The following is a 21,432-nucleotide window of genomic DNA, read 5'->3' on the forward strand; positions in this document are numbered from 1 at the left end:
TTTTGATAAAAAATTGTTCAAATTGAATCGTGTGAATGTATTTGCGTACGTTGTCTATCCTGGAGTGCGCGACAATTCGAACATCCTTTCAACGTTTACTGAATTGCGTTTGAATTTTTTCGTTCGTAGTCTTCTTAGCTTAGCGTTCGAAGCTTTCGAGCATCGTGCCAAAAAAATAAAAAATAAAAGAGAAGTAACGCTTTATTCTTCGATTTGAAAGTATGAACATTTCTACGGGGTCCACATGATGTCAATGAACAAATCATACGACTATTTAGAGAGCGTTATAAATTTACTCGACGATGTCCCGTGAATTGTCGCGTTCGCGATTTATCTTTATGCCTAACTTGAAGAACGTTCTGGAACACGTGGTTTCGCGTTACAGTGTGTTTTTAGCGATAAAACTGATTCGTTTCTCGTTTTTCACATTTTTTACGTAAGAATTGTTCGGTGATATGTCAAGTATGGATTGCGAAAAATAAAACACAAATCACTCGTTTGCCGCAAGAAAGTGTGTATGTTACGTTGATATAACTTAGACAAATTTCGTTGTATATACCGTACAGCATAGTCTCTTGAGAATTGTCACGATCGAAGAACACAACGGATCTGACAGGACAACAAGTAGCTGAACAGTGAACATTTTCTATGTATTTTCAAAGTTCCTTAGAAGGCTAGAGGATATAGTTGAGGTTATCTTGATTATTACAAATAATTAACATAGTTGAATCGATGCGAGGAATGTTTTATTTGTACTCGTATTGATCCCATTGCAGCATATTTTACAGTAAGTTATTTTTATAGGTAGATTTTACCGCACGAGAATATAACGACGTTGTTTCACATCATTTATAGAGCATTATATTATCGACATCGTCATCGATGTAACGATTCTTGATCACACGAACAAACTTCTTGCAAGGTAACCGAACTTGTTTAGATTTCCTTCACGTAAACTGTAAATTACGATATGATCCACAATGCAAACGTTCCCCATTGCTACCGATTGACTGAGATCATCTTTACGGGAGAAAGTAAATAAAATGAATAACATTTTTCTAAGATCCGTAGATATATGATGTAAGACTTAGAATCATGTTAATATAACATGGTAGCAGTGAAATAACGCAACATCGAGCGAAGTTAGTATCTAACCTGAAACGTCGAATATTCGAATTTCGGCTTTACGGTGAAACTACCGTTATCGTTCGAGATTTTCGAGTATTTGCAATTGCTAATTCCAAGTAACGACGTATCGTTTTCAATGCAAATCGAAATTATCACCTTTACGGATAAAAGCGAACAGAGAATAGAGCTATCGTCGAACAGCACATATGTATATGACCCATATATTGTAGCATTCCGCGAGTAATTATTTTCATTTTTCTTCGGTCATATGGTTATCGTGTATATACATCGTAGCGCATCGTGCATAAATAATTCAAACGATAACGATTAATATTTGACGAATCGTATAATACCTGATACGAAATGTTATGTACTTCGTCAAGACGCGACAATAGTTTCACTTCGAGGTTATATCTATATAATCGTATATTTGAGCATCGAAGAAACGTATATACTATATAGGCTCTTTATATGGTTTTTCGAGCGTGAACATGATAGAGCAGAAGGTTGTATGAAAACAAAAAAGATCTTACATAGAGTATTATGTCTGTACTTTATTGTGTCCATATAGTAGACGTATCTCTTGCGGCTACGTCCATCGAAGGAATGAACATTGACGTAAATAAATAAAACAGATAAAAAGTATAATGGTGCTTTCGTGAATTTCCATCCGCGATCGAGAATCGACAGTGTCTGTGCGAAAATCCATGCTTCTCGCCTTGCTGTAATCGCCCGGCAACGAAATGTACACGTATAATCGACTTTGAATTATACAGGAGAGGAAAATGTTAATTTGCCGCAACATTTCGTTTTTATATAGATACTACTGCACGTAGATGCGGTTCTCAAAATAGTCACAGATAAAATAAATAACTGATAAATAAATATTAAATATTTCGAGCGGCGAACATTTCATTAAAAGGGTCGAGTTTTCAATCATTCACCTCGTTGAAACTAAAAACAATCGATTAGTACCACGCACGATATTCGAACGTTGCAACCTTTTTCAGTATTTTTCGTTTCATTAATTGTTTCATCGCAGGAGAAAAAAAAAATATAATTATAACATTCGCAAAAGTCCGATAAACAAAATATTGGGCGAATAACGGAAACGCTGATTTTCATTCATGTAACAGATTTTAACACAGCAACTGAATCGTACCGTCATCGTTTCTATATTTACAAAAATGTATTTACACGCTTTGCGTACACGGATGATATCTAATGGCGTGTATACATGTCGAGTAACATCGAATAACGAATTTTTCTAAAGAGATCTTGCGAGAAGAACGTTTGGTAATTTCTCGATACATAATGACGTTCGAAAATTTAGAAATACGCGGATATACAAATTTTCGGCAATTATTTAGAAAGCTGCCGCCATGTTGGATTTCGATGATTTTTCTCAATATATCGTAAAAGTCAACATTTCGAGCAACTTTATCGTTTACGCGTCGGCATCGATATTCGTAAGTAACTGACAGCATACACACGTTGGTATTGGTTGCCGGATAGCACGACACCTAACCCACCAAACCTATATAAGCTATAAACAGAAGATAAGAATTAGGTTTGTATTAGGTGTCATTTTATACGGCAACCAATACTAACGCGTACGTTGTCACGGATGCACAATTATAGCTAGAATTCACTGTAGTAGTACCGACAGTTCTTTTTGCGAATATCATGGAAACTATGACCGAGCGTCGATTACATGTAAAGGAAAAGGTTGTTCAACGTATTGACGTTATAGGCAACATATTAAAAATATCAACGAAATCCAAGATGGTGGCAGTTTTCTAAATAATTACGAAAGAAAGAAAAGGAATTCTTCGAACGACAGAATTCTGCGGAGAGAATCTGCGTATATGCAGACAATATGAAGGAGATCTTTGGGTATATACATATAAATATGCTTATAATATATTATATCATATAGGAATCTACAGTTAGAACGTGTTCAAACGATTGTCCCGTTAGGTTCAAGCAAGTGCCGAATATTAATCAAAGGTACTCTAGAGAATCACAGCTAAGTACCATCTAAGTATCTCGTATTTATTAGCATCGATTGGCAAACTAACGTAACTAATTGGACGTCGTTTCAAAACTAACGTAAGCTTCCTAAGTCTTACCGTTCGAAATTCTCATACTGTATCCCATGCGAGACAATCGGAAATATTTTGTCGAAAGAGATTGAACGCCACGATGAACTGGACTTTCCGAGTACCATGATTAACGAGCTGTCGACATCAAAGGTGCAATATATCGCTCGGTGGAAGATGACGTGCCGTTATATATTATGTTTAGAGTTGAACTATGGCGGCATATGCGTACGGTATACGCTGCTGTTTAAATATTACCTCGTGTCGATCCCATATGATACCTCTTATCGACTACTTAGCGGTTAACTGACTAGCAACGAGGGATCGATCTAAGCCGACCAATTCCTTCTCGAATATTTATACATATTATTAAAATATACAAGAAAAAGGTACGTAATAGGAAAATTGAAAAAAAAAAAAAAGAAAAAAAACGAGCACCAGCGTTAACAAGTAGTAGACGTTAACCAGTCGAGCCTTAACTTAAAGCGCGGATATCGATCATTTGAATAACAATATGTTCTAATAATTCAATCTTTCTCTCGATTAACATTTTAAATTCGATCAGCGATTTTAAAATCCTTCAATCCGATCCACAGTCTTAAAGCTTGCAAACGAACTCGACGGGGCTAACGAGTCTTAATCCACGATCTTCCGCTTCTATTCGAAGCCGAAAACTTTCTTAATCGTCCTCTCTTCGTCTTATGAATTTCTAAAGAGAATTCGGTATTCCACACAACTGGATCTTGCAATTTTCTCCAGACGATTCAAGGAAACCCGATATCCCAGGAGAAAGCTTCCACTCGATCTCCAATCCCGATTTACTCGTCCGAACAGGATCTCGTAGAACCGTAGGAACGTTTCAAACGATATCAGGAAATGAAAGTGCCCCCTTCACGGTTCGTCAAGATATAGTTGTCGCAGAACGTTAGAAGATCGCCAAGTCTTGGAAAGTAGAATTTTTGTCTACTACTTCTAGAAGAGGAGAATGGCGGATCATCGGTGACTAAAACTTAACGGTAGTAGGCGATTCCTTCGTTCGGATTAACCGAACGCGGTAATATCTTTAGAGAGCGTTTCCCTAAAAATGGAAACAAAGTAACAGCCACTATGCCAAACTATGTTCCAGTCCTAGAACCTTTCCAAAGAATTAAATTCTCCATCGATAATGGCCGCCTCGGCGTCTTTCTCCAGTACTTTGTCTCCGTCTGCCAACCGATCCTGTCCATCGGGTTCGTTCACCAAGATACTCTGCTCCGCAGTGCCGAATGCGTCCTCCGGTGCGAGAAACAAATTCGTTCGACCTTTGCACTTGGTTCGATAGTCGAGATTATCCGGAGCAGGCCTGTGACAGGAATCGCAGACGGTATCCGTTTTGGAAGTGCAAGGATGCGCCTCGTAGAGGCCTGGACCGCACCTAGAACAGATCCAGCAGGGCTGGGTGCTGTGGTGGGGGCTGTAGGTGCCTGGTGCACATTTGCCGCATTCGGTGTCACGGCCACGGACGCAATGGTTCACGGCGCCCCAGCCTGGACCGCATCTGCTACAATGGCTCCCGCCTTTCTGATGCCTGATGTGCGGCCTGGCTTCGCTCACCTGGAACAAGGGCAGATGCGATTCGCTCAGAGGCAATTCCATGTACATCGAAAGCTTGTATCGACTTTATATAAGAGACAGCCACATTTTTTTGTAATTTTTTAGATTTTCGATCGATCGAGCAGCGGATCGTTTTAGAAGACGCGGTCGATGGATATAAAAGGGAGAGACACTTGAGAAACCGTTATGCAAACCGGTTTCGAAAAGATCTGTAGCGGAACGACAGACGTAGCGGAATTTCTAATTATTTGGAAATTTCGTGCTTAAATCGTATCGATATTCTTTAGGAGGAATATTAAAAAAGAAAAAAAGAAGAAAGCTAGAAGCGCAAAAGTAATTTATTACAGCTTGACGTATCGTCTATCGGGAAACTTGAAATACAAGTTTTACTACTACTACTATTCTATACTTGTGTACTATCGTACTACTATTTCGTGATCGTCGATTAGAATCAACAAAGCTATTCGGTGGTAGTATGGACCTTTATATTCAAGCGAACAGACCTTAGGCTTGGTAATCGTTTTGTTCTAAATTTACCGTATAGCTCGGGAGAACAGGTGCCAAAGGATAAAGCCACCTGACTGGGCCAACACCTTGCGCCTTTCTTTCGTTGCGCCTGAAACCGCTATCGAGATATACCAGAAAATTCGTTCGATCAACACGCAAATTAGGGTTTCTCGCGGCTTTAGCTTCACCCTTGTCCTAACATGACTGTCCAGCGTGAGCTTCGTGCCCTTTCACGCGCAAATAACAATCCTAAAGAACGTTCTCCCTTTTTCGACTACCCATGCGAATGGCAGATCTGTTCGCCAACGAATCGCGCCTTTACTTTCCCTTCGTAACGTAACTGGTAATTCAGATAAAAGTATAATATGTCATTGACGAATCGAGTCGCATCGATACTCGCCAAATGCGCGGTTATTTCGTTTAAGGGGATTTCGGCGAAACACCTGGCAGCTATGAAAAATAAAATATTCGTACTAATTGAAAGCGTGTTTCGTTTCGACAAATCGAAGAAAGGAAACCGCGTTGAAGGCGAATTAAAATTTATCTCTTAGAAGGCAGCTAATAATATCTAAGAAATAATCGGCGATCCGAATTCGTATCGATTATCGATTTGTCATTTTGATTCGAAACCGAACAGAGCGAAACGCTTTATAAATAGATCGACGCGGTCCACAGTCCAGCATCAGCGGTCAAGTGAAATTCCTTTTAAAAATAAAATTCAAATAGTAATTTCAGCTAAATACTTACTTCAGCTTATTTCACGTTGATTTAACGTTACCTTTTGATATCGTTAAGTTAATAAGATAGATCGCGCATCGTTTGCGATCACCGAAATGAGAAAAGAATCGTTGGGATAAAATCGTGGTTGAATTCTTTCTGAACGACTTTTTCGAGCGATCGATTTCTATTGATTTCTAGCAGCGCGTTCGCGTGGCACGTCCGCGCCATTTGAAATCAATGGAGGACAGAAGGGGCGAAGATGGTCGCCTATAACGAAAAGAGCGACGAACGAGTCGCAGCTGGCAGCAGCCGGTTGCTGGCACGCGCCAACGGTCACTTAGCCATCAGGTGCGTCATTGCGCCAGCCACCGTCCGTTCGTAACACCTCGTTCGTCTCTTTTATTTTCTCCTTACGTTCAGCAACCACCGGCTCGATTCTCTATCGATAGCGCGCGATCGTGAATTCGTTCGCTCGAAAAGAGACGTTAATCGCTGGTACGATCTTTCGTCGAATTTAACATACCTATACACCCTATACGCCTATACCCTACCGATCGTTGTGTAATCCGCGTACCGCATCGTTTCCGACCATTAATTTTAATCGACTCTTCGTTTGTTCGTACGTTTGTCTAAATTTTGCTCCGCTTAAAAAGCTCGAGGTAAAAATTGTTCGATTTATGTCGCGGACTATTCTATAAGCATGGAAGAGTATGGAAAAATTTTCGAGGATTTTCTTGAACGCGAAAACCCTAGAAAAGACTGCACGGACTTAAACGAGCCAGTATGCAGACGACGTCGGTAAAGCCGAGGTTTTTCGTTAATCAAAGAGCCAAGCCGATAATTCACCTAAATTACGTTCCGTATTTTCTCGCTTTCTGATTCCAGCTCTATAAATTAATATAAAATGTAAAGTTGCTCAACGGAATTATTATTCTCGTTGCGTTATCCTCTTTGCAGCCAATATCGTCTTTCGCAAGGAACAACTGTCGTTGGAGTTTGTCAATTAGAAACATCGTCCTATGGAGCTTTGTTCTTTCACGCAAACGTTACGTTTGCATCGAACGCGAATGCAGATTTTACATCGATTTATTCTATTAATACGAATGGCAGCTTTTCAATTCAGCAAGGAAAGATTCGAACATCTCTGATATTTTATTCTTTCGTTACTTACAAAGCTTCGTCGCGTGTCGTACGTAAACCCATTTATTTCGAGAAGAAAATACCGGCTATCGAACGTCATAGCATTAACGTACTGTAAAAGAACATCTCGCGTGCTACATCGGAAAAAGAAGAAACGACGAAGAACGCCGATAACGAGTCCAATCCGATATAATCGGACGAAACGTTAGCGAAGACAAAGATTTTTCTGATTTTCACCGATACTAGATAAAAAGGAAGAAGATCGCTGTGGCAAACAGCACGAGCATGATGGGGAACGTGTACGCGTTCGTAAGTTACAGCGTCGTTTTATCGGTGGCGTAACACGATCCTGGCTTCTCGCGTAAGGTTGCAACCTGTCAATTTACGGTCGAGACGAGTCCGGTGAAAAGGGTTAATAACAGCGGTGCCCCAGCGCCGGGTACGTCACCCCCTTATTAATAAAGAAACTTAAAGATCGAGTTGGCTCGAGTCAGGTGGCTACGCGTCTGCTTCTTCTCCTTTTTTTCTTTGTCGCAGCTTGTGAACGCGAAACCGACAACGAAACTCCGCGTATTACGATCATTACTCGTCATTAAGATTCAGCCATGCTACGCGCGCGATTCGTGCGTGCGATCGCTAAAGTCTTTCATTTATATCTGCAATTTGTAATACTTCCAGAAAATGTCGTTCCACAGACACGCGCGTCAACTGCAAACCACTTCTTTCTCTTTATGTAAGTCATAATAACGACGATGATCTTAAAGGGTCTTCGCGCAAGCGAAAAACATAATTTTCTAGACGACCGGTGAGGCACGGCCTCGGAACGTAGCGTCCGAAGGGCTCCTCGCCTTTAATCGATAACAATAGGGTTGGCGTACGGCAAGCGAACAGGAAATCGCATCGTCGAAAGAAGCTGGCGTAAACGGCCGAGTGGCCGCGGTTCGAAACGGGTCTTTAACAATTTCCGAGGATTTTTCCGCGCTTGCAACCGCACCCCTCCCGGCGCGACGAGACGCGACCCAACGAATCAGCCTCGAATCGCGTTATCGTAACTTTTCCATTCTTCGCGATCTTTTTTCACTCATCGTTCGTATTCGAGAAACCACGGCGCGATTCTTGCTCCCTCGGCGTTAAGTTCGAACGAATGGAAAGCAATCGATCATTTTACGCTGGCAAGGCTCGCGAGTTGTCGAGCCGAAGACGAGGTAAAAGGACGTAGCTTTTGTTTCGTAAACAGATGTTCGGAGGCAATCTTTCACGGGACTACATCATCTTCAAACTCGATTACGGTCCAGGTAGACCATCTTGCATCCATAAGGGGATACGTTATGATCTAGATCTATCGCGTTCGAGGCAACTTCAAAGTCTTTGCGAACGCAATCTATCACGAGTTGGATGTTGGACGTCGAGGCTGACTATCGCGAGACTCGGTCGTATCCGTCGTAAGATTGGAACATCGAGAAACATCGTCAACAACCATTTTGCGTGACATTATCTATTTGTAATTTCTTACCCTAAAATTTAATCGCTACTTCGATCGACGGTTAATCGTTGGACGACGCGTCGCGTAAAACTCCGTTTCCACTGTTTTACAACGGAAGGCTAATTGCAAGAGGAAAGAGCAGAAAGAGAATGATTTACGATCGGTCGTAGGTCCGTAACTGCAATGACGGAAGTAACGGCGCTCATAGCGACGAGTATGAATAGGACTTCCGGTAGGACGGACAAAGCGGAAGCAGTAATTGCGGTGGCTTTTGTATCCCCCCTTTTTTTTTCACCGCCACATCGCCACCGCCGGTATGCTAGCGTCGCGTCGCGCCGATCAATTCCGATTGAAAATTACTCCTTCCTGGTCGTAGCGCGCCATAGAAATTTCTCTCTCTTTTAATTTCCTCTCTAGCCAATTCTAACCTTCCTTCGTTTTAACCACATCGTTTAACTCTTTTTCGATTTATGCCCCGATCGATAAGCCCGCTCTCGAGTCACGTTAAAAGAAAAAGAAAAGGAACATGTTTGAATCGTCGTTAACGTCGTTGCGATGTTTCGTATTTACGCACGTTGCTCCATCTTTCTCCAACTACCGGCCACTTTCGATTTCCATGTAAATTTCAAATACGCGTACCTATATAACGCGTTCGCAATTTTATCGAATACGTTGCTCAAGTATCGCTCAACGAACGCTACTCTGCTGTATTCGATTAAACAGCATACATCTTTCCAGAAATTATTAACGTATACTATACTTTTGTTTTCTCCTTATGCGCAGACACATTTTTTGCATTTACGAACAATCTATGTGCAAACTAGAATAACATCAACCGCGCGTTTAACCCGTTGAAAAAGTAGATGTTACGAATTTTCGGCCAGCGTTTCGGACCGCGTTTATAACGAAATTGAAACGTTATTATGCTTAGTCTCGTCGAATAAAAAGTTCGGATTGAAGTTCATAACCGAGCACCGATTACAGGATATAAACTCGTAATGCTTTTACTCTGTCAGGATATTTAGTCGAGTTTCGTGATCCGTGCTGAGGAAAGTGAAAACAGCGAGCGTTTTAATCGGTGCACTCCGGTGCATTTACGAAATAGGGATGCGCAAGGAATCGCTCGATTTAAGAGCAACGTTTCGATAGCGTTTCGTTTCACCGTGTCGTTGCGATCGGCTCGCTTTCGAACATTTTCCTTCTATATCTTGTCTTTTATAATTTAGGTCTAACCGTAAGCATTCGATCTACGCTTTAACTCGAGAAAGTTTATCGTAACTCGTAACATCATCGCGACTCGGTAAGGTCGTTCGGTTCGTAAAATTATTTCTTTCGGCGATTTTCTGTTTATTCAACGTCGAATAAGATTAGAAGAAGCAGCTATATTTTCGGAAACCTATTACCCTGACGATATCGAATAAAATTGGAATAACGGATGAAGTAACAGAAACTGAGAAGTAATATCGAAGAATTTATATTTAGTTTACTGGTTTTCAATTGGAAAGAAACAAGCCCGAACATTTATTTATTTATTCTTTTTTTGCCCGTTACGTTCGATTTCGATATATGAATAATAAACACGAAGTAAATGGAATTTCGTTACGCGAACGTTCATCGCTTCGATATTTCGGTGGTAGTAACGAAATTATTCTCTGTATCCTACTGTGTGTTTACGCAACGGTCCGTGCACCGCTCGTCCTTCTTTCAACCTTTTCTCTCCACCTTCCTGTCCTAGCGACGACCGAAAACGAAACGCACGCGTGCAAATGCAAAATACCTTTTCACGCGCATATTACGTTTCACAAGCTGAATATTTCTGAGAAGCGCGAAGAAGAGTTAAAAGTTAAAACATCGAACGAAGCTTTGCTCGATAATTTCCGTTCCTAGGTCCGTACCTGCGTAAAAGCGCATCTTTAAAGCCACAAATCCAATCGTAATTCTCTTTCAAGCTGCGCTTCTGGTCGCAACGAAGACACTTATTTTTTATTCATCGACGATTATTGCCGCTGCTTTGAACTTGGCAATTTTTACTTACGCATTTGCATTATACGAATCGATAATGGACAAAGATAAATGCAAAGAATAATATCGTTTTAGCAGTTGCGTCGTTTTTGCTTCTTAGAACGACCTCGTTTCGAAATATGAAACGTTTAGCCTTCGCTATCGAAAGACAGAAAATTTATTCGACGAAAAAACGTGAAAAAGTATCGGGAATATTTGCTACAAACAGCAAACAGCGAGTACACCGATTCCTCTTTACCTAATTCCCCGCTAACCACACCTCTTTTTCCCCATAGCCGAGTCCCTCGACCAAAGTTGCAGAAACTCGAAAACAACAGCAACGCGTCCCTTAACGTCGCTTACACACCGATGTAAACTTTTCGAACGGTCCTCCTAGTCCGTTGCAGCCTGTTGCATTTATGCAACGACCCGTGGAGAGGCCGTTGAAGGCGACGAGCTGGTCAAAGGGTTGCGCACGTGTTCGAGCGAACAGGACACGATGGCCAATGCGGCAAAGTGCTGCGGTGTCACGGCACGCTGAACTTTTCCTCGTGGCTTTTGACCGTTGCACGAGCTCGATTGTACGGCCTCGAGGGTGCAACGAATCGACACGACGCAGCTGCGCCGCCGACTCTGATAATTATCTCCGCTACCACCCTATTGTTCCTCGATCCTCCGCCTTCCTATATCCAAAACTTGACTCGGGCTCGGTCTGGTTACAGGATTCCTCCTTTTGCAGGCCCTGCGGCCCGCAAGCTGCCTCCTACGCAGTTACCTTTTCATCCAACGTATGAGAACGAAGGGGCGTGCACATACCGTTGGAGACCGTTGCAAATAGTCACAATTTTTGCTAGTCGATTTTAAAGTTGCTCGAAGCTGGTCGACCAGAGACGATCTTTTCGTTTCGTTGAAAAAAATGATCGCCCTCGTTCAGCGAGTATATCTAGGCGCGTCGTAAAGGTTTGCTCCGTGGAAACGACGAAAGCGTCTCTCCACGCGTTACCGGGTAACGCGAGGCGTACGTAGGAGGAAAATACCGGTCCGAATCTTCCTCTGCCGGCCGATTTCTTCAACCGTCGAGATAAACCGTCAAAGTCGTAATACTTTTTTTCTTTTTTCCTTTTGTATATCTCGTGTTCTAATCGCGATTGGAAACGCGACCACCGTTCACGCGTTAACGTAGTCGTCGAGTGAAATAATTTCAAAAGCTAAGAAATTTTATACCAAAGAAGTAAAAGTTTAAAAAAAAAGAACGAGTTAAATTCAATTGTTTTGTCATAAGTTCTTGCACCAGTTTGCCCGACTTCGGTTAGAGAGCGAGTAGTCTGCAGTTCGCTTCAGACCCGGAAAAAAAAGATCAGCCACGTTTCCGGCGACTCTTTTCACAACGCCACGGAAGAAATGGGAACGCGGTTCTTTAGACTTTAGAGGAGCGTTTGCTGCGCAGCGCCTCTTTAGAGAAAACTTTTCAAAAAATCGCGTTCCACTCGCTTGCCGGAAGAAAAAAGGAAAAAGGAAAAGCGAAAGACGAACATCGGGATGGAATTAATTACGGTGGTTGATAAATTCGCAAGAGCGACCAAGTCGAAAATGCATCGTCGTTATTCTACTTGTACTCGTACTCGTACTTGTAAGTACCTACTTAGTAAGATAATTTTACAAGTCTTCCGCTTGATCCGCTTGATTGATCGCTCGATGAAAGCAGTTCGTGTCTCCCTGTCAATTTGCTTTCCGAAGCTTTCGTTCTGCTTTCGTTCCAACCCTCGAAACCCATTCGCATCGCTCGGTTGCTTCGTCTATTGCTTTCGATTTAACTCGCTCAATTTCATTCGAGCCGACGAAACCATCCGAGGGACGGAGCGGTCGAGATCGCTTGTAAGCTCTTCGCGTACTGCTCTGTATCGTGTAGCTGCGCGGCTAGCAAAGTCAAAGAGAAAACGAGAATCCGCGCGATGGTTATATCAAAGAAAGAAAAGGAAGTTGAACCGTAGTGGCGCTCGATTCGTGGACCAAAATTCAGAGTTGCTCCTGCGGATTGGCCGAGCGTACGCACGTGCTAACGAGCTGGTCGAAGTTAACGAGCACCGCGACGACGTAGCTTTATACTTAGCGGCGTTGCGCCGGTCACGGCCAAGAAAACAATCCGCCAGTGATGAGTGTGGTCGCCCTGTTCCGGTGGCATTCGCTCAACCAACCCACGACCTTTTCGGAAGAACAAGCGTCGTGGAAAAAAGTCGCGTTAACGATTATCAGAAGAAACGTACAACGATCGGACGAGATGTAAATTTCTCGAAAAACATGCAGAACATGCGAAGAAAGAAGAGGGACTCTTCGATCGACTCGCGTATCTACTTAAGAAAAGATCTTTTCCTCTGAGCGTTTTCCTAAAAAACTAAATATCCGCTACGTACTATCGGCAAAGCTACTCGCGATTCCTCGGCAGACTGCTTCTTGCGTGAAAATATCGAATAACGAAACGCTATAAAATATATGAAAAAAACTGCGATATTAGTTGAGAGTTTTAGAAGCACGCTAGCTGGTTTCTTATATACATGGTCGGCAAGTTATTCGGTTCACTGGGGTATTTCGTGGTTTACGAGGCTCATTAGCATGCCATGGGAACGAGAAGTCGTCGGTTCCGGCGATCCCGTCGCGTCGGTTTCCCCGACCCTTGCTGCGATCCACGCGCCATCAACCTACAAGTAGACGTCAGTCGTGTTCTCCCATAGGTATATACAGGGCTGATACGAACAACAATAACATCAAGCTGCCTGATTTATATCAGCGTATCTGTCTCGTACGCCGTGTCCTGGTATTCGCGTATATACGTAATAGTACAACGTTAAACTTTTTTTCTTTTCCTATCTACGAAGCTACTAATTAGGTTAAGTAGCGTAACAGTTTTCTAGGCGAACGTGATATCTCTTCTAAATCACTATATCGACTATGAGGTTAATTAAGACGATATCATTATCATCGTAACGATAACATTAGTAACAATTTGTATTAATAAGCGCACGCGTCGCAACCGTATCGTACGTTCGTTCGTTTCACGGTATACGTATCTACGATAAATACGCGTCACATCGTAGGAGTAGGTTCTTCGGGGATGCTGCCCCGCCACCGGCTCGCGGCGTCTTCCCACAATGGAAGCGTTTAATTTTGCTTTCGCGAGACAGAGTTTCCCGGAGCGAGAGGAATTGAAATTGCCGCGGAAACTGATGCTCTCTGCTCCGCCTGACCCGCTCGATTCATTAATTTTTGTGCACACACACGCGCCAATGCATTACTAACTCGACACAATGGGCTTCCCAGCGGACTCGGAGGCGACCTTTGTCGATTCGCCACAGTCTACACACGATAAACGTTGCATGCGCTTTGATCATCGTCGAAATCTTTCCTATTGTTTCGTTATGAGTCGCTTTTTACGAGTAATTAGACTGTTTCTTACGTGTGTGTGTGTGCATGTAATAAATTCGCGTTCCGCAAGATTTTTCTTCCGATAAAAGCGTCCAAGTCTCGTCCCTTAACTCGCAGTGAAATTCGAGACGTTGAAGATTCTCCCTCTGCGATTATCTTGGCTTAAAGTATTCGGAAGAGAAATAGCTAGACGCGAATGCTTATCGATGGATTAACGTTACGTGGTTTTATTCGTACAACACAATTTCGTCGCACGTATATATCTGTCTATAAATATATTATATATATGCGCGCGCGCACTCGTATATATACGTTCTACCTTGCCCTTACACGTTCTCAATTCATTTCGTTTACGTTTAAACGTTTTTGCATTTTTCTTCGTATATTTTAAAACAGCTTAGCACTTGTTTACGAAACGTAATTTATTCGAGATAGTACCGGCCAGTGTCTTTCTTTTTTTCGATTATTACTACCTTATCCACAGCACTATTATTTATATCCTACTTTATTTCTATTCTCTGCTGTAATAAATTTCTTTCCCTCAAGAATTCCAACTAGAGCGTTTTTCGAGAATGCCTGTAAAGGCAGGAGGATGCTGTAAAAAAAAAAGAAAAAATTCTCTTTCAAGAGCGCTTCAAAAAATTTCGAAAACGCTCTGCACTTCGAGTCTACTACGTTCCACAAAAAGAAGAGGAAAAGGGGAGAGAAATGGCGAAAAAGCGACGCGACGTACTTTACCCATCTGGTTTCAAAAGTTTCACGCGCGGCTCGATTTTTATTTTATTCCGAGTAACAGCGCACAATCCCCGAAGCGTTTCGATTTCTCTCGGACATTTTCGTTGCCGTGCGAATTTTTCACCGTGGCCTTTTACGCTCTGCTCGATGATCCATCCGCGTCGCGTCTGCATCCGTCCCTCGTTAATCCGTTTCTCGAGTGCACGCGGGATGGTTTCCACGTTAGCGATGCGCTTTGTGCATAGACACGAATTTGCTCGCTAAAATCGCTAAATATTCCATGGGCCCGTGAACCTTTCCACGAGGATGGGACGCTCTCTCGTGAAAGGCGACCCATTTATGGCGACGCGACACGACGCGAACGAACGCACGCGAAACTAGGCTTCCACACCGTTGGGACAACGTTCCAGCGTTCTTCCGTACGATTGTCGAACGCGAGCGGTCGTGTCTTTTATTTTACACGTTACATTTTACATTTTACATTTTACATTTTACAGGGGACGTAATTAAGAAGGGGGCAGAAACGAGGAGAAAAGTTGTACAAATATGATGTTCTCTGTTTTTTCTTTTAGTTTGTGATTTTATTTAACGCGGATTAATTTGTTGGACGAGTAGCTTTGGCAAAGAGCGCACTCGAATCGAATTAACAGAGCCGATGAACGAACGTTAAAACTAGGTCAAAAAGTTACAGCGCAACTTTTAAATCATCCATTTCCTTTCATCCTCGAAACTTGCAATTCGTATGGCGCGTATGTTCGCTGGTAATCTTTTTTCTTCTTTCTTTCTTTTCTTTTCTTTCTTTTTTCAATTATGTACGGTAATTTAATCGGTAAGTACTTGGATCAACTTGCTTTTTAACTCGATTTCTTCGAATTAAAAAGTAAAGACGGATTCCTCTCTTGTTTTTCTTGTAATAATCCGTCAGAATCGAATTACAAAAGACGGAAGAGCTTGACATTTATTCTCACAGCGCTGATCACTCTCGTACGACGTTTTAAATTTATGAAAATTTCACAGACTTAAAAGTTCGGCAATTACGTATCGAGTATTCGATGCATTAAGAATCTTTATTGCTCTTCTAACCTTCGATTACCAAGATACCAATCTTCGAATCGAATAAAGAAACTGTCCGAGTAGGCTACTATCGCGAACAAACGTATCGTAAATGTACGTTCGACGACTCGATAATACACCGCCCTTCGCTTTTCCAAGTTTAAAATAATTTTCACAAGATATTCGATGGTCGACGATATTCCAGGACCGACCCCTCCCTTAACGCGTCAAGCGATGTGGACGGTGACAACATTTCGCACTTTGTTAGTACACGCGGCAACAACTACCAACATATACAACGTACATATCTAGGTAATATACGTATAGGAGAGGAAACGAGCTTTCTCAGCAACAGCTAGCCTTTTGTCAGCTCCCACGACTTCTCGCGTCCACGCTTCTCATCGCCGTTGATCTTTCCAACTAGATTCCATTGCACTTTACCACGGTAATTTTCCGCATCCGTCGTAATTCGTTTCATTTTCTCTTTTCATTCCTACGTTTTATTCTTTCGTTCGTTTTATTTCATTTGCATTTCCTAAATCAACGTTCTACGTGGCTTTATAAAAATTTCCTTCCCTTCGTTCTCTATCTTTTCCTTTCCTTTCCTTTCCTTTCCTTTCTCCGTTTCGCTGTTTTCACTTGCCGGTTCCATCTTTTCGGCACATGGTCTCATTTACGAAAAAAGTAAATCTAGAAACACGCGGAATCTCTTTTATTTTGTTCAAACCATTGTTCGATTCTTTCCTACTTGCGATGAAACAAAACCTGTGATTCGTTCGTGCGAGTAGTAACGGTAATTTACGAAGGTTTATCGCGAATAATATTTTTCGTTCTGAACACGCTTTCCAAACGGAATAAAAAATTTTTATTCGCACGGAGCACAGAGCTGTTACTAAATTTATACGTAAATTTAGCATAGAGGATTGACTGAAAAGTTCGTCAAAGACGATAACGCGGACGAGTCTTTTCAAAGTTCTTCGAACATATTTATACAAAAAGTGTTCGTCTACTTCTACCTTTCGTCCCTTCCGTTCTTCTTCGTTTAACGTTCTATTCCGTTTCCACGTGTCTCATTTTCCTTCTTTTCCCAGACGATCGTCGTCGTCGCACTTTCGCCCCGAGCCTATCTCCATCCCTTTTCCGTTTCGCCAGCTTTCGTTAATTTCTCCGGCGCGTATTTTCGCCTCGCTTGCCAAGTTGCCCCTCGCAAATCTTATCTTTGTTGTACGTCCACCTTTCGCCCTGAATCCTAATGCATATATGCATGCACTTACATACACAAGTACTCGAAATAAAGGGCTCCCTTCCTCTTTCTCCCCTCGTCTCTTCCTTTCCCTTTTTCTCTTCTATTTCTTTATTGTGCTTTCCCCCGACTTGACCAGTCTCCATCCCCCTTCTCGTTCTTCTACGAGTGTCGTTAACGAGACCCGTGTGAGAACCGATCTTTATCTATCGTCGATGATCTCTGCAGCGAGGATAATTAGCCCGTAGAAGAAGGGTGAAAATTCGCAATTACGCAATTAAATGTCTGCTTCATTTCCCCTCTGGTTTCATCGACGATTATTTCCTTTCTTTGCTTTTAGCTCGCTCTTTAGTTTCTTTATTCTTTTATCTGCTTTCTTCGTGGTTGACTCGAGTAATTGTCTCGTGATTTTGAAGTATTTAGCGCTATCATAGGATACGAGGACACGGAGCTAGAATTCTTTGATTCTGAGAAAACTCGCGTTACACAGCCAAAGAATAGACATCGAAGCGCGAAAAGAAATAGTTTCCGGAAATCTTCGAGAAGAGCGTATCTCGCTCGTTTTCCTCGAAGATCTTCCGCAAGTTGTCAAGATTTCCCGCGTGAAACCATCTCTTAATCTTATTAATCTTAATGTCGACTCGCGTTATCATCAGGACTTGGCATTGTAGATAATAGCTTAGTAGATCGATGTATCGAACTTGTCTTGATAATCGATCTCTCTACTTCTACTTCATTTACCATCATTTTCCAAACATTTTTATTATTTTATCTACGTAGAATCGTAAGAATAGCCGCTGGCCGACGCGACGCGAATAACACGCTCCCTTCCAACTCTTTAATTACGATAAAACACCTCGAACTTTCCCTAATTCCTCTAATTACCGTGAGCACGAAGAAAATTGCGATGGTAGAAGCGAAACGAGATAGCACCGCGTTTTATATCCCTCGAAACCGATAATCCACCGTTTCGGAATCGGTCGAGAAAAGAATCTTCGTCGAGGTTCGAAACGCCTGGTATCGCGATCGTACTTTATTTTCCTTCGATCGATTTCCCCCTAAATATTTACCAACGACCAGCGGTAATTGTCGAGAATTATCGTTTCCTCCGTGGCTCAAGATCGTACACACTCCTTACGCAATTCATCCTGTTTCGACCGTAAATCATATCCTGTCTCTACACCGGCTGAAACTCTCGTTAGAACGAAATAAACCGTGTAACGTCTCGACTCGTTCTTTTTTTATCAATCGATTCAATCTTATAAATATTATTTATCAATTAATAAAATTGAATTTATTTCACTCATTTACTTTTATTTACATGTTTTTATTTGAAACATGTACAAAAGCGTTAAAAGTGGCAGTCAATATCGGGAAATATTTTCAAATCTATTACAAACGTATAAATCGTAACGTTTAGTAAGATCCTTTAAATATAAGTTTAAGATAACTCGGATTAAATGCTAATTCGGTTCTGCCAGGCAAACACGTATCAGTGGGGACTTATTCTTTTCCTTCCGTGCTTCTTTAATCTCCGAACGTACCTATGTACGTATGTACTCGCAAAGCACTGACTCGGTCTAGCTTTCAGCTTATCACGACTGCGTAAAACGGTTGGAAATGTATGAGATATTGCTCTAGATCGGAATAAGTTACGTAGATGCGAACGACGAATTCGATAAAAATTCTAGCGACCTACAGGAAAGAAAATAATTTCATAATTTCATCATCGCCACTTCCTCTACGCGACTCTTAATCCATAGATAGATAGTAAACAACAACGATAGTGTCTCTTCTCCGTTAATTGTAAGAGCAAAAGTACGTTCGGCAAGCGGCTTTGCCGAGATTATGCCAACGAGTAGAAAATGTCTGTCGAGCGAATGGAATAAAACGAGGGAACGTTAGAAACAGCTCACGATCACATCATGAACGTAGCAAGCTCACACCATAAAAAGCGTGTACGAAAAACGAAACGGGCTAATATCTTTTTTGCTGGCAAAAAGAATATCGTGAAACGATCTGTTCTTTATAGAGCGCGATAAATGGAAATCATGTACTCTGTCTTAAGAAAATTGACAGTTGTATCATAGATGACAATTAGTTTCTAAATCTCTCCGTTGATTGGAATTACGTTGATCGAATATATATAAGTTCGTATTTAGTTTAATCAATTGTCTATGTTCGGTACGAGTTTTCGATTCCCTGTATACTTTTCTGCCTTCGCTTTCCAACGTTACCATTCTTCCAAATCATGTTTTACGATATACCGATATACGAAATGTCCTATCATGAAAAAATAAATTATACACTATATGTAGAATGATCTTACAAAAATTCCTACGAGTTCACCTTTCCGGAGAATGCTTTCAACCTTTTTCAAGCAACTGTTCGCATTAAGTAGAAAATAAGAGAAGAAAAATCATCGTTTTTAAAAATCTCGCAAAATTCGTTCCTTCGAGTACGCTTATATCACCTTAAACGCTTGCTTACCTCAAGAAGAACGGTCAACATGCAAACACCAAACACGGCAACGATTAATCTTCTAGCAGGAAGCATCCTCGTTCGGTTATCGTTCCCTATCGATACGTTTCACGTCCAAAGTAGCTGCGATGTTAGCCGGCAGTCGCCTTGGCTTACAGCATCCCACGCTATTCCTTGCAGGTGCACATCGATCACGAACACCGGCTCGTAAGTCGTAAATTTCGTTCTATCTTCGAACGAAACGCTGAAAATCCGATTTCCACGGTCCGCCACCCGGCTACGCGATTATATATTTTATCGATTACAGCACGATCTAGTTCGCGGCACGATTCGATTTCATCGAACGGATCGATCGATCGATATATGTTCGACCGAAATTACCACACGTTAACCAACTCAATTTTCACAAAAGTTTATGACGTAAACTTACTAGTCCAATCAAGCAGCTTAATCAATTTTGTTAATAAGACGTTTGATGTTTTCGTTTCCCCTTCTGACCAGTTAAGTAGCTTCGCACTGGAAAAGATCGACGAAAAAGAACCAACTTCGACGGTGGCTGAGCGTGAATTGAGAGAACAGCAACAGTGCAGCTGTTATTGTTGAACACGCGCTCGATCACGTGGCTACCTCCCACCAACGCGTCTCGACACCGTGGACCAGGGGTGTACAACTTAAATATTACGCAGCCAAATTACGTATATACGTACTAAAGGTACTTGTAGCGCGCGACAATATCCCTCGAAAGTAAAACACGCTGACACTCGAAAGTCATATTCTTCGCGCATGTCTGACATTTTTCCTCTACGAAGAAATTTCTTGTCTGCACTTTCTACGCGCGCGCACACTAACAGATAATTCGTAAATGTACATAGCGGCAACTTCGCGTTATAATATACGGCATTTTCGACGCTGAAATTATCGTTACGATATATCTCACATTACTTTCATTTGAAAACGGTGAGATGAGGGCTAAATTCTTCTTTAAAAACAAGTTCATCTAGCTATTTTACATAACACATCAGTTTCTTAACAACTTTGTAAGAACGGTTTTTTCGTAATTTTTCAAAAAGTCACTTTTGCAGCTGCTTACCATAGGAATTACGTGTTAAAACTATCCACTTTGAAGATAAATATTCCAATTTCGGTATGACTAGACTCTCTAAAAATTAAATCATACATATGATAGATTACATACGAAATAATGTATCGTCAAAATTTAAAAAAAAAAAAAAAAGAAAAAAAGAAGAAAACTCTAAGAAAGTCGATCTACGCCGCAAATATCTTAAATAGCATCAAGTTTAAAAAATTCTCGCTTCTTTCAAACATATTACAAACAATTATTTTTGCAGAGAGTGAAATTAATATCTTGGTGTTAAAGATAGCAAGCTATGTATATATTGATAAATTATGTGTCCATTGTGATTCAATGCGATAAACATAAGTATATGAATATGTCATTACTCTATCTTACCTCGAACAATAATCCATCGAATGACGATGAATGATTAGTGTTTTAGCTGATTATTGTTAATAATAAAGTAAACTAAACATCGCTATATTATAGCGAGTTGTTTATTATTAAGTGTATAAAATACTTAAAATTCTATGAACCACGCTAGTTTTCGGCTGATTGAACGTGAATCTTTTAAGCAATCTGCACGTTCCATAACTAGGCAAAAAACGCTAGATTTTTTTTAGGCGTTACGGATATTTGATGATGCCACGCGTCGTACATAAGTATATATATATAAGTATAAATATATCGTGTATACATATTAATATTTTGTATGTAATCTGTTGTACCTTATTCTGAGACTAAAGCGATC

The 21,432-nt window shown here is 41.3% G+C and overlaps 1 protein-coding gene across 1 annotated transcript; it reads right to left on the reverse strand.

Moving 5' to 3' along the window:
- Positions 1-729: 729 nt before the first annotated feature.
- On the reverse strand, positions 730-20,214 carry LOC139991400 (uncharacterized). Its single transcript, XM_072011431.1, has 3 exons — positions 19,616-20,214; positions 2,104-4,823; positions 730-2,072 (listed from the first exon to the last, which is right to left on the reverse strand). The coding sequence occupies exons 1-2, from the start codon at positions 19,679-19,681 to the stop codon at positions 4,359-4,361; spliced, it is 531 nt and encodes a 176-aa protein (XP_071867532.1). The 5' UTR covers positions 19,682-20,214; the 3' UTR covers positions 730-2,072; positions 2,104-4,358.
- Between the last annotated feature and the right edge of the window lie 1,218 nt (positions 20,215-21,432).

This window comes from Bombus fervidus, chromosome 1 (genome assembly GCF_041682495.2).
Source record: "Bombus fervidus isolate BK054 chromosome 1, iyBomFerv1, whole genome shotgun sequence".
NCBI lineage: Eukaryota > Metazoa > Arthropoda > Insecta > Hymenoptera > Apidae > Bombus > Bombus fervidus.